The sequence below is a fragment of the Triticum aestivum genome, chromosome 1A (genome assembly GCF_018294505.1).
Source record: "Triticum aestivum cultivar Chinese Spring chromosome 1A, IWGSC CS RefSeq v2.1, whole genome shotgun sequence".
Taxonomy (NCBI): domain Eukaryota; kingdom Viridiplantae; phylum Streptophyta; class Magnoliopsida; order Poales; family Poaceae; genus Triticum; species Triticum aestivum.
In genome coordinates this window covers 34,210,045-34,222,634 of record NC_057794.1, presented here as the reverse complement: position 1 = coordinate 34,222,634, position 12,590 = coordinate 34,210,045, and the positions used below count along the sequence as shown (strand labels likewise).

General features: G+C 40.9%; 1 protein-coding gene across 1 annotated transcript; it reads right to left on the bottom strand.

Moving 5' to 3' along the window:
* Positions 1-2,760: 2,760 nt before the first annotated feature.
* On the bottom strand, positions 2,761-7,077 carry LOC123188107 (alcohol dehydrogenase-like 4). The gene is made up of 9 exons (XM_044600148.1): positions 6,930-7,077; positions 6,673-6,809; positions 6,520-6,569; positions 4,997-5,337; positions 4,242-4,324; positions 4,010-4,085; positions 3,573-3,730; positions 3,168-3,329; positions 2,761-3,055 (listed from the first exon to the last, which is right to left on the bottom strand). Exons 1-9 carry the CDS (start codon positions 6,988-6,990, stop codon positions 2,939-2,941), a joined length of 1,185 nt encoding a protein of 394 aa, XP_044456083.1. The 5' UTR covers positions 6,991-7,077; the 3' UTR covers positions 2,761-2,938.
* Positions 7,078-12,590: the final 5,513 nt, after the last annotated feature.

Here is a 12,590-nt window from a genome sequence, read left to right as displayed (position 1 = left end):
CGAGGAACTCCGGAATGGTCCGGAGATAAAGTTTGATATATGGGATAATAGTGTTTGGTCTCCGGAAGGGTTCCGGAATTCACAGAAGGGGTTCCGGATGTTTCCCGAAATGTTTGGATACGAGAACACTTTATTTGGGCCAAAGGGGAAAGCCCACAAGGTTTTTGGAAAGCGCAAAAGAAAGTTTTGCGGAATCCAGGGGCCAGACGCCAGGGTCCCTGGCGTCTGGGTCCAGACGTCGGAAACCCTGGCGTCTGGCCCTGGAGTCCGAGAAGGACTCTTGCCTTTCGAGTGAAACCGATTTTGTGGAGACTTTTACTCCAAGTTTCGACCCCAAGGCTCAACATATAAATAGAGGGGTAGGGCTAGCATCCAAGACATAAAGAAACACCAAGCCGTGTGCCGGCAACCCCACCCCCTCTAGTTTATCCTCCGTAATAGTTTTCGTAGTGCTTAGGCGAAGCCCTGCGAAGATTGTTCTTCACCAACACCGTCACCACGCCGTCATGCTGCCGGTACTCATCTACTATTTCGCCCATCTTGCTGGATCAAGAAGGCGAGGACGCCATCGAGCTGAACGTGTGCTGAACGCGGAGGTGCCGTACATTCGGTACTTGATCGGGACGGATCGTGAAGGTGTACGACTACATCAACCGCGTTGATAAACGCTTCCGCTTTCGGTCTACGAGGGTACGTAGACATACTCTCCCCTCTCGTTGCTATGCATCACCATGATCTTGCGTGTGCGTATGAATTTTTTTGAAATTACTACGTTTCCCAACACTCGCCTTCACCAACGCTCTTCACCGCTCTGCATCCGTTCCACAATGTAGGGCATATAGATTTTTTGTTCAAAAGTCAAACTAACCGAACCGTGACAGAGTATATAGATAAAATTTATTTATATTTACAATATCAAACATATATAATATGTAAATATATCCCGTGATGTGTCTAATGATATGCTTGGTATTTTAAATGTAGTTATTTTTCCCTGTAAACTTGGTCAAAGTTTGACTTTTGAAAAACATCTGGACACTAGATTATAATGGAGGGAGTACATAACACGAGTGATTGCCCCTGTCGGGTCAGCTCAACTTTGAAAAATATATAAATGCAACAGAATAAAGCAAGCTGCAATAACATGTTTTCCACTGCCATGTGAATGCAATAGAATAAAACAAGTTGTACAGAGTGGCACTCTCCACCACATTGTACACGAGTGATTGCCTCCGTCAGAAACAAGCTGAGTAGACATGTTATAACCATGTCTGAATTTGACCCTTTTTTATTTTCCAAAAAAAAAAGAGTGCAAGGATATTGTCTGCAGTGACAGACTTCTCTGCCCATTTCCGAATTTGACCATTTTTTCATTTCCAAAAACAAAGTAAATTTGTTGTCCACAATGGTTGCTTTATTGAAGTCAAAGTCTGCACATGGCATCAGCCGGCAAGAACGACAAGCTAGATACTTTGGGAGTAGATGCCAAAGGATGGGCGTATGAGCTAGGTTGGGATAATGGAGCCATGCTTTGGGGTTTGCGTTGGAAGACCAATGCGCCATTTGTCATCCAGGGCCACAGGGTGCCCATGTGACAACAATCATATAACTATATTTAGATACATGTGCATAATGCTATCGCCCCTGATCTAACTGACCGACATGGATGGATACATCCTACCTTCCGGAAAGATGGTTTGTCTGGCCAGTTGTATAAATAAAACAAGTATATATGCATAACTCTTTTTCTTCTATTGTCAGCTAAAGAGGGAAATCGCTTCCGATTTCCATCATCCCAACTAACTTTTGCTTAAGCAAATAGAGTAATTATTAAGAAGCGATTACGTGTGGCTACCGAAAGTCAATTAAATCTCGACTTCTCCTCAGACACGCACAAATTGTCTCACTTCAGAAGAAAGCTAATTACTCTATTTAGTTGTATCTTCATATTGCTTCTAGTTGTCGGTGTATTAGGTGGAAAATAGGTTCTTTAAATAAAAATCCGATCGGTTTTACTGCAACGATCATGTTATTTTTCTATCTTAATATAAGACATGCAGCTCTCCTGCATGCATGGTTTAAGAAAAGTATATAAGGTGGAAAATAGGTTTTAAATTAGTTTCTCTTGTATCTTTATTTTAATCTCAATTTTTTTATTAGACTCAGTTTATCTTAGTGTTGTTTTATCAGTTTATTCTTAGTCAATGCTCTAGACCGGTTAAAAAATGCTCTAGACCTAATAACCGATCCTTCAATTAGTATTAGAGCAACGTTCCTTTGTTGAGGCTTCCTTGTAAGGTCTCCTTGCAATAATTTTACCAACTATGAAGAGTATGAACTCTAGAGAGGGTAACCACTAGAAAACACATGATTTGTTTTCCTCTAATGCATGAACTTTTAAAGAACATGAACATTTTTGGAATATACGAATATTTTTTGTATATTTTCTCCGAAGTGAGGAGCAGCCAGTTTTTCCAAATGGTTTTTTTTATTTTCTTTGGGGGCTAACATCCGTGCATGGTGAAGCAAGAGCCAGTTTTCTCAGGAGTGAGATGAATTGCGCCGGAGCACTATCCTTGCACGTTATTTGTACACTTCACGATTAAAGGCGGAGCGAAGGTGCTCTTCTATTTTGATCGCATTCCACAAGCCTACATGGCATAATGTGTACTCACATTTACGAAGATGAATTCTGATATAATTACACAAACTGGCGCAACACAAACAAAGCCAAAAAAAGGAGAGCACAGAAGCGGCAGGTGGATCAACCGAGATTAAAGAGCTCTCGGTCCAGTGACACCCAGGCGAACCCAACATAGTCGTCTTCATTTTGAGTGAAATATAACCTTCGATTTAATTATACAAGATGTACAGTAAATGGTATTAACAACAACGGTATATCTCGTCAACACACACTTGCAATTCCTTGTGCGCCTCATCACAGACGTAGCACACACCTGAGGGACTTGCCTTCCTCCAGCAGCCGGAAAGCCTCATTGATCTCCGAGAATGGCATCTCATGGGTTATGAAGCCATCAAAGTTTATCTTCACCTCCTGTAAAGAAAACAGTCATTGCCGTTTAGTAAATTATAAATGTTGTTATTCATTTTAATTTTTAGTTTATTGACATGTATTGTGAGCAAACAATGAAGAAAACAGTGATTACCCCCTGCATGCACTGGTCGACGAGGAGGGGAAGCTGCGACTTGCCCTTGAAGTCACCAAAGGTGCACCCGGTGATCCGACGGCCATCAAAGAGCTCCATGGGATGGAGCGGCATCATCCGGGGCGTCGGATGGATCCCCAGCACCACGGTCAGTCCCCAACCCTAGATTCACACGATTTATGAGGTTGATGAGCCTAATTGCTTGAAAACTGTCCAGCCAATGACATCAGCAGCCAATGTGTTCCCCTCAGAAAAAGAGGGGAACACTTTGTGTCCCCATACTGGATTAACAAAATAAAATTCTCTAGAAAAAGATAAATAAAATGAAATTGCTCTTCAGAAAAGCTTCTTTTTGACAGTTGCTCTTCAGAAAAGTTGATTGCGAAGGAAGGGGGAAATGCGTACGTCGTGTGTAGAAACGAAGGCCTCTCGAAGCACATCAACGTTGCCACTGCACTCGAAGCTGTAGTCGACGCCCCCATCCGTCAACTCCCTGATCACCTCGTGGACGGGCTTGCCGCACGCCTTCGAGTTGACGAAATCCGTGATGCCCATCTCTTTGCCTGCAATGTACACGTAACACAATCAAGATTGGCAGTGCCCACGGCCACGGAGAGGAAAGCGACGCCCATGGTTTGATCTGAGTAGAAGTGTTTCCCGTTGTAGATTCACGTTGCCATTTTGCCATTGTCCGTGACTCACTGGACACGCATAAAAGTACGACAGATGACAGGCCTCTATATTACCTCCCTTGTAGACAAGGCGTTTATTGGAAAGGGACATTTTTAGTTACAAGATGGAAAATGACATTGAGCAAGAACACGACATGGCCGAACGCGCACCTTTGGCAAACTTTTCAGGGTTGATGTCCACGCCGATGATCTGAGATGCCCCTCTTATTCTTGCTCCTTCGCCAACCTAAAGTAAAAGAGATTATTGAAAATATTCCGGCATTTTGTTTTGAAAAAGTTCATCACCAGTTCATTGCAACTTTTATTATTGTATTGTGCTAGCAGAAAAAAATGTTCATAAGTTCTTTTCTGCGTGATGATCACAGGTCCTTAATTGACTAACCGCAAGGCCAACAGCACCAAGTCCGAATATTGCTACGGTGGAGCCCTTGGACACGTTTGCAGTGTTCCATGCAGCTCCCACTCCTGAAATCGAAAATAAAATTGCGTTACATAAAAAATTGCTATACTAATTGCCAATATTAAATTCGTAGACAACAACAACAACAACAACAACAACAACAACAACAACAACAACAACAACAACAACAACAACAACAACAACAACAACAATAATAATAATAAACATTAATATGCAAAGAAATATTTGTACGCAGTTTCAGAGAAATTCGTGTGTCCACAACATTTGTATTCCAGAAGTGATGATACTGAAACATTTTGAACTCAGATGTTTCTTTCATTCTAGAGAAGTCCTCACAAGGTTACCGGGCATAGCAGGCACCTTCGAAACTGATGTGCACGACAGTGACTCCCTGTCAATACCAATTTATATTTTTTTTGAAAAATCTTTTGCTATCGACGGTGGGAGTGATAGTGACCGAAGTCAACATTCGAACCATCTCTTGAGCTTCAGTCTGCCAAATCGCCATGCCGTTTTCCAAATTAAAATCCAAAAAGGGTGACCTAGTTGATAAGCCCGTGCCATGTCCACTTGCATGCCGGTTTTGTTCTCATATAATCATCCATGTTAAATAATTCAGGTCGATTGATTGATCGAGTATAATTATTGATTAATCAAACTAAGAGAACAAGAGCATCAACTGGACGCAATTAATAATTTGAAGCAAAAAAATTTACCTGTGGAGATGCCACAGCTGAGGAGGCACATCTTCTCCAGCGGGGCGGCGGGGTTGATCTTGACGGCGCAGGCGGCGTCGAGCACGGTGTACTCGGCGAAGGTGGAGGTGTTGAGGAAGTGATAGACCGGCACTGTGTCACCGGAGGTGTTCACCACGGAGAACCTCGTCCCGTTGTCGGAAACCATGGTGCTCTTGAAAGCGTCCACACGGTAGGTCCCGCACAGGTTGGTCGCGCTGGAGTGGCAGTAGGCGCACGTCCCGCACTCCCCGTTGAAGATAGGCACGACGTGATCTCCTGGCGCGAGGTCCTCCACGCCTTCTCCGACGCTCTCCACCACTCTGCAGATAACACGAGGGGCTGTCGCCGTCAGCTCAACTTTCAAAATATAGAAGTGCAGTAGAATGTCACAAGATGTATTTGACATGTTTTATAGACCCTGGTTAGTTGAACTTTGAGAAATACTCCGTATATAAGTGCAATAGAATGGTATATCTAGGATCAGTTATTGCAGCGGACACATAGCCCATCAAAACCATTGTTTTATTTCTGAAGTCAAAGTCTGCACATGCATGTGATGCCAAGGGATGGGCGTATGAGCTAGGCTGGGGTGATGGAGCCATGCTTTGGAAGGCCCAACGCTCCGTTTGTCATCAACCGCCGCAGGGTGTCCATGTGACAACAACCATATAATAACCATATTTAAAGATGCATACAAAATGCTATCGCCTCTCATCTGTCTGACCTGCATGGATAGATACATACTCCCTCCGTTCCCAAATATTTGTCTTTCTAGACATTTCAAATAACTACTACATACGGATGTATGTAGACATATTTTAGAGTGTAGATTCACTCATTTTGCTTCGTATGTAGTCACTTGTTGAAATGCCTAGAAAGACAAGTATTTAGGAACGGAGGGAGTATATCCTACCTTCCATCCACAAAGATGTTTCTTGTCTGACCAGTTGTGCATTAAACACCTATATATGCATAACCTTTTTTTTCCCATTCTCGGGCTAAGAGGAAACACTTTTCCGGTTTCTACTGCCGTGTAAAAATAGTCTGTAAAAAATAGTCTGTCAAAATAGTCTGACAGTGAGTACTGCACCTGGCCTGCCTTCTGAGTACTGCACCAGAACTGTGTCTTCTGCTTAAGCGAACGTACGGAGTGATTAAGAAGCGATTGCGTGTGGCTAGAAAAAGTCAGTTGAACCTTGACTTCTCCGCCCTAGATAAGCACAAATTTTCTCACTCCAGAAGAAAGCTAATTGCCACGTGGCACATGTCCTAAGCTATCTCGAAATAAACAATGAATAAATAAATAAAATAGCTAATCACAAAGTCCCTTGACATCTCATCTCAGCTGTACGAGCTAGCTATATTCGGCTCAAAACTGTACGAGCTATACATGTCAACACATAGCCCATCGGCCTCGAGAATAATTGTGAAGAAGTAGTAGCATGGGAAGGACAAAAATCAAAGAGGAAATTGGAAATTAAGGGTGGGAAACGATTGCTTACCCGGCTGCCTCGTGTCCAAAGATGCGAGGGAACCTGCGTTGACGCTCGTTCTGCGTCGTCAAAGCACGCAGGAGATGTGGTTAGAATCAGATGCCCACAGATCGATCATCAAAGGATAAAGGAAAAAAGTAATCAAAGCATCTCCATGGATACCTCTCCTCTCCAGAAGCTGAGGTCCGTGTGGCAGATGGAAGTGTAGAGGACCTTGACGCGCACCTCCATGCGCGCCGGCGGCGCCACCTCCACCTCCTGCATCACCAGCGGCTCGCCGGGACCCCACGCCACCGCCGCTGTTTGCAACACATCCAACCGGGGTTATTCAGATAGTCCATGGCGCCGGCGCGGCCGGTGCATAGATGAGAAGAGGAAAATGGCCGGGAGGAGGAGGAATTATCAAGATCGGGGAGAACCTTTGCACTTGATGGGCTTTCCCTTGGTGCTGCCGCCATTGGAGTACCCATTGGTTGCCATGGTGAGAGCTTCTCGGTTTTCTTTCTTTGTTTTCTATCAAAGCTAGGGGAAGTGGAAGTTCTTCTTCCCAGTTAGCAAAGGCAGCGTATTTGATGCAGCTGGCAGCGTGCTTATATAGAACGAGTCGGTGTTGATGGCCTGTCTGCCATGTGCCATCCCTCCTAGGCTTCGACCTGACAGGTGGCCCCCCTGGAATATCTTCCCAAAATACCCCTGGAATTGAGCGGTATTCAAGGGCGAGAACCACATGTTCGTTCTCCGGTGTATTTCCTTTTTGAGGCTCTGCTCTCACCTCGCTTGACTCTGTGCTGAGGGTTAAGAAGCAGGGCACAGTCGTTCGTCCAGGAATGGCCGCATCTCCTATTTGGTGCATGTAGCGCAAATTAATGCGTTACTCGCATGGGCCGGCCCATATAAGATCGCCCACTATGTATATCGGTTATGGAAGCTGAGAGAAGCTTCTGGTCCGGTTTTTCCTTCCTCAGTCCTGTTTTGGGAATCGTTCAGCCTGGTTTTCTCAGAAAATTCTTTCCTATGTTTTTTGACCAGCTTTTATTTGGTTTTCTCGTTTTTCCTGTTTTAGTTTTTAGTTTTAGTTTTCTCTTTTCCTTTCCCTTTTTGATTTTTGGTCTTTTCTTCAAATTCTTGATTTTCCAGAAAATTATAATATGTTTTTACAATTTGTGCAGTTCTTAAATTCCTTACCTTTTTTGTAACGTTTTGCACAAGCTTTTTTTCAATGTCCACCGAGTGCTTTCAGATTTGTGATATTTTTAAAACATTGTGAAATTTTTCCAAATTAGCAAACTCCTTTCAAATTCATGAAATTTTTTCAAATTCGTGTATTCTTTTTCAAATTCATGAAGTTTTTTAAATTATTGAACATGTCCAAATTTGTGGAGAAATTTGATTTTTGTCTATTTCAAATATGACCGAAGAAAACCGATGGCTTTTTCCTAAAATAGCAAACCAGCAAGCAAAAGACGAGCTGAAAAAAAACAATGTGTAAATGTATAGACCCAACCGAGCGATTAGCAATCGAGCGAGCGATGTTGAGCGAGTAGCAATCGAGCCAGTACTTTACTCGGCCAAGGCCCACGCGAAGAGCCCCTATGTGCACTGTTGTCCCAACTAGCGCATAAGGGGGGGGGTGCTATTATGCCTCATTTAATGAAGGGCGGTAGCCAGTAAATCCTATCTGCCACATTCTACGGCAGATTGTCGTAGGCTCGCACAGGTCTAGCGATGCACCGAGCGACCTGGCCGGCCCAATTATCAATAAAGAACATGCTACAGTATTGGATGGTTTTGGGAATGTTCTAGTAGGTTCCAGCTGGGTTTTCTAGTTTTACAAACCTTCTAGAAGTTAAGGAAAGGCTCCTAAACCGGTTTATGTCTTTTTCAATTTTAATTTTTTCCTATTTCATTTTTGCTTTCCTATCCTTCTTTCATTTTTTTCTTTTTTCGTTTTCTTCCTTTATCGTGTTTTTCTTTTCTTTTCTTTGTTTCTTTTTCTCTTTTCTTTCCTTTTCCGAATTAATCTTTACTTTTCAATAAATGCTCGGAAATTTTAAAAAATGTTCGCGTTTCTATTTTCGTTCATTTTTTCTAAAATGTTCACGTTTCCAAATTTTTGTTCAAAATTCAAACAGAATTAGAATTTTGAAAATTGTTTGCTACTTTACCAAAAATGTTCAAAATATCGAAAAAGTTTAGAGTTTCAGTTTCTAAAAAAATTAACATTTTAATTTTTGTTTATGAATTCAGATAATGTCCGGGAATTTCAAAAGATGTTCCCACTTTCAAAATTTGTTCGCAAATTTAAAATTTATTTGCAAATTCTAGATAAACTCCAGGAATTTCAAAAAATGCTTGACTTGAAATTTTGTTCACAAATTTTAAAAATGTTTGGGAATTGCACTTTCCAAATTGTTCAAAAAATATCATGCCTTCAAAATTTGTTCGTGAATTGAAAAAGTGTTCGGGTAATTTCAAAAAAAATGTTCACCTTTGAATATTTTTGACAAAGTTAAAAATTGTTGGGGAAATTCACTTTCCAAATTGTTCAAAGAAAATCATGTTTTCAAAATGTGTTCGTGAATTCAAAAATTGTTCAAGGAATTTCAAAAAATGTTAGTAATGATGGTGGCTAGCGACGTTCATTGGTAGCAAGAGGTTCTCGGTTCGATCGCTCACATAGACTTGTGTTTATGGGAAATTTTTCTATGTGATGTTTTAAGTTTTTCCGCTGTTGTTTACCTCTTTAAACATCGCGCTGCCAATATCACATGAGAACTTGTGTTTCTCAGTGGCTATTGGTTTGCATACTGTGTAACCGACCTCGAGGTCGCGTGTTCGAGTCCTAGCGCCAGCCCCTCCTTTTTCTGCGTTGTTTCACGTCGCTAACACTGTACGTCTGTGACAACCCGTGTCACTGCAAATGGGCCGGTCTAGCTGAGTCGCCCTGTGCGAACCACCGACTTGTTGCAGCAACGAATAGAAGGTCCCATGGTAACCAGCCTCGCTTTGCATGCGCTATAGCCGGCCGAATAAGGAACCGTGTCCGTCGTGCCGACATCATGATGGGCCATGATGAAGTCACACATTTTTTTCTGATCCTTTTTATGTACATTTTAAATGAATATATAAAAACACTTAAATTTACTTTAAAATAATAAAACCATGATTTTGAAAATTGTTAACATGGTATAAAAAATGTTAGTGCAATTTAAAAATGTCAGTGACAATGAAACAATGACCCTGCGTTACAGAAAGATGTGTGTGTTTATTTTCTGAAAATTGTGTATAAAATGTAAGAAAATGGTTTGCATAGTATTAAAATATTTTGTATGATTAACAAAATGTACGTGACATTTTAAAGAAATGTTCCTGTGTTTAAAAAAAAGGCTAACATTTATGAAAATGTTTGTAAAAAAAATATTAGCGTAGTTTTAGAAGGAAAAATTATTAGCATACAAAAATGGTCACCATGTATTTGAAAAAATGTTGACCACATATTCATAGAAGTGCTCAAAACATATATTAAAAGCAACATTTACATCGTCTTGTGTATAAAAAAGTGCTTCATGTCGACGTCATGGAAACATAAATTTATTTAAAAATAAAAATAATGACTTTTAAAACGTTAAAACAGTATGCAAAATTGTTAGCACACCTAAAAATGTCGATAGCTTCCAAAACAAAGTTCATGACAACGAAAAATGTGTATACGATGTAAAACAATGTTTGCATAAAACAAAAAAAATTTGTACGACTGAAATAATGTATGCGGTGTTTTAAAGATATATTTTCGTCTTTCAAAAAAATTGTGACATCTAAAAACAGTTCAATAGTTAAAAAAATTAATTTAAAAATGTTCAACATGTACTTGAAAAACTGTGGACCATGTACGACAAATAGAAATAGTGTTCAAAATATGTATTAAATGAAAATATACATCATGTATTTGAATTTTTTAATGTCTATCAAAAAAAGATTCGTTTGTACACTAAAAAATATATTGCTGATGTCTACTACGCAACTTTATTCTTGTAGACACGTGTTGGGCCTCCAAGCACAGAGTTTTGTAGGATAGTGCAATTTTCCCTCAAGTGGATGACCTAAGGTTTATCAGTCCGTGAGAGGTGTAGGATGAAGATGGTCTCTCTCAAACGACCCTGCAACCAAATACAAGAAATCTCTTGTGTCCACAACACACCCAATACAATGGCAAATTGTATAGATGCACTAGTTCGGCGAAGAGATGATGACAAAAGTGTAATATGGATAGTAGATATTGGTTTTTGTAATATGAAATTATAAAAACAGCAAGGTAACTAGTAGCAAACGGGCAAAAAAACGGTGTTGCAATGCTTAAAAACAAGGCCCAGGGTCCGTACTTTCGCTAGTGCAATCTCTCAACAATGGTAACATAGTTGGATCATATGATTATCCCTCAAAGTGCAACGAAGAATTACTCCCGAGATCCGATTAGCGGAGAACAAAAGATAGCAATTGTTTGTAGGGTACGAAGCCACCTCAAAGCTATTCTTTCCAATCGATCTATTCAAGAGTTCGTACTAAAATAACACAAATCTATTGTTTCCGTTCGATCTATCCTAGACTTCGTACTAGAATAACACCAAAGCACATATTCATAATACTCAATCCACATAAAGAACTACAAAGAGTGCCCCAAGATTTCTACCGGAGAAACAAGGACAAAAACGTGCATCAACCCCTATGCATAGATTACCCCAATATCACTGCCGGAATCCGCAAGTTGAGTGCCAAAACATACATCAAGTGTATCAATACGATACCCCATTGTCACCACGAGTATTCAATTGCAAGACATATATCAAGTGTTCTCAAATCCATAAAAGTATTCAATCCGTAACCATGAAATCTCAAAGGGAAAAACTCAATTCATCACAATAAGATAGAGAGGGGAAAACACCATATGATCCGACTATATTAACAAAGCCCGCGATACATCAAGATCGTGACATCTCAAGAACACGAGAGAGTGAGATTAAACATATAGCTACTAGCACAAACCCTCAACCTCGAGGGTGGACTACTCCCTCCTCATCGTGATGGCCACCGGAGATGATTCCCCCTCCGGCAGGGTGCTAGAACGGGTCTAGATTGGTTTCCGGTGGCTATGGAGCCCTGCGGCGGCGAAACTTCTGATCTAGGTTAACCCCGAAGGGTTTCGGAATATTTGTGAATGTATAGTGCAAAGAAGGGGTATGGGAGGCCACCGAGGTGGGCACAACCCACCTGGGCGCGCCAGGGGCCCCTAGCGTGCAATGGTGGGTTGTGCTCCCCTCGTGGCACCCTCTAGGTGCAGCTCTGGCCCATTGGGTTCCTCTTGGTCCAAAAAAATCTCCAAAAAGTTTCACGGTGTTTGGACTCCGTTTGATATTGATTTTCTGCGATATAAAAAACAAGCAAAAAATAGCAACTGGCACTGGGCACTGGGTCAATAGGTTAGTCCCAAAAAATGATATAAAGTTGCTATAAAATGATTGTAAAACATCTAAGAATGATAATATATTGGCATGAATACTTCATAAATTATAGATACGTTGGAGACGTATCAGCATCCCCAAGCTTAATTCCTACTCGTCCTCTATTAGGTAAATTATAAAAGAAATAATTTATGAAGTGTGAGTGCTAGCAAACTGCAAAAGTTTGATCAATGATAATTTCAATCACTCTTCCTAGCATCATAACAACAATTCTTTCTTATGAAACTTCTCATGTTATAGTGGCAACCAATTCACATGTTAAGGTTCAAACAATGAATTCTCTTGAAACTCAACAACCTATGTTCTTAGTCACCAAGCAATTGCAATTCAACTTATTCAATAGAGTTTATGTAAGAGGTCCACATACTCAACCATCATATGGTCTTCAATGATTGCTAACGCTCACCTTGTACACATGAGCAAAACGTTTCAACCGGACACATAGAAAGATAGGGGCTTATAATTTTGCCTCCCAACGTATTCACCTCAAGGGTGATGTCAACAATAATAACTCATGCTACCCATATTCATCTGGACATATGTGCCTAGATCTTTCCTCACCAC

Coding starts and splice junctions, on each gene's coding strand:
- LOC123188107 (XM_044600148.1), bottom strand. CDS start 6,990: ATGGCAACCAATGGGTACTCCAATGGCGGCAGCACCAAGGGAAAGCCC. Junction 6,810..6,929: donor AAAGCCCATCAAGTGCAAAG/GTTCTCCCCGAT, acceptor TGTTGCAAACAG/CGGCGGTGGCGTGGGGTCCC. Junction 6,570..6,672: donor TCAGCTTCTGGAGAGGAGAG/GTATCCATGGAG, acceptor TTGACGACGCAG/AACGAGCGTCAACGCAGGTT.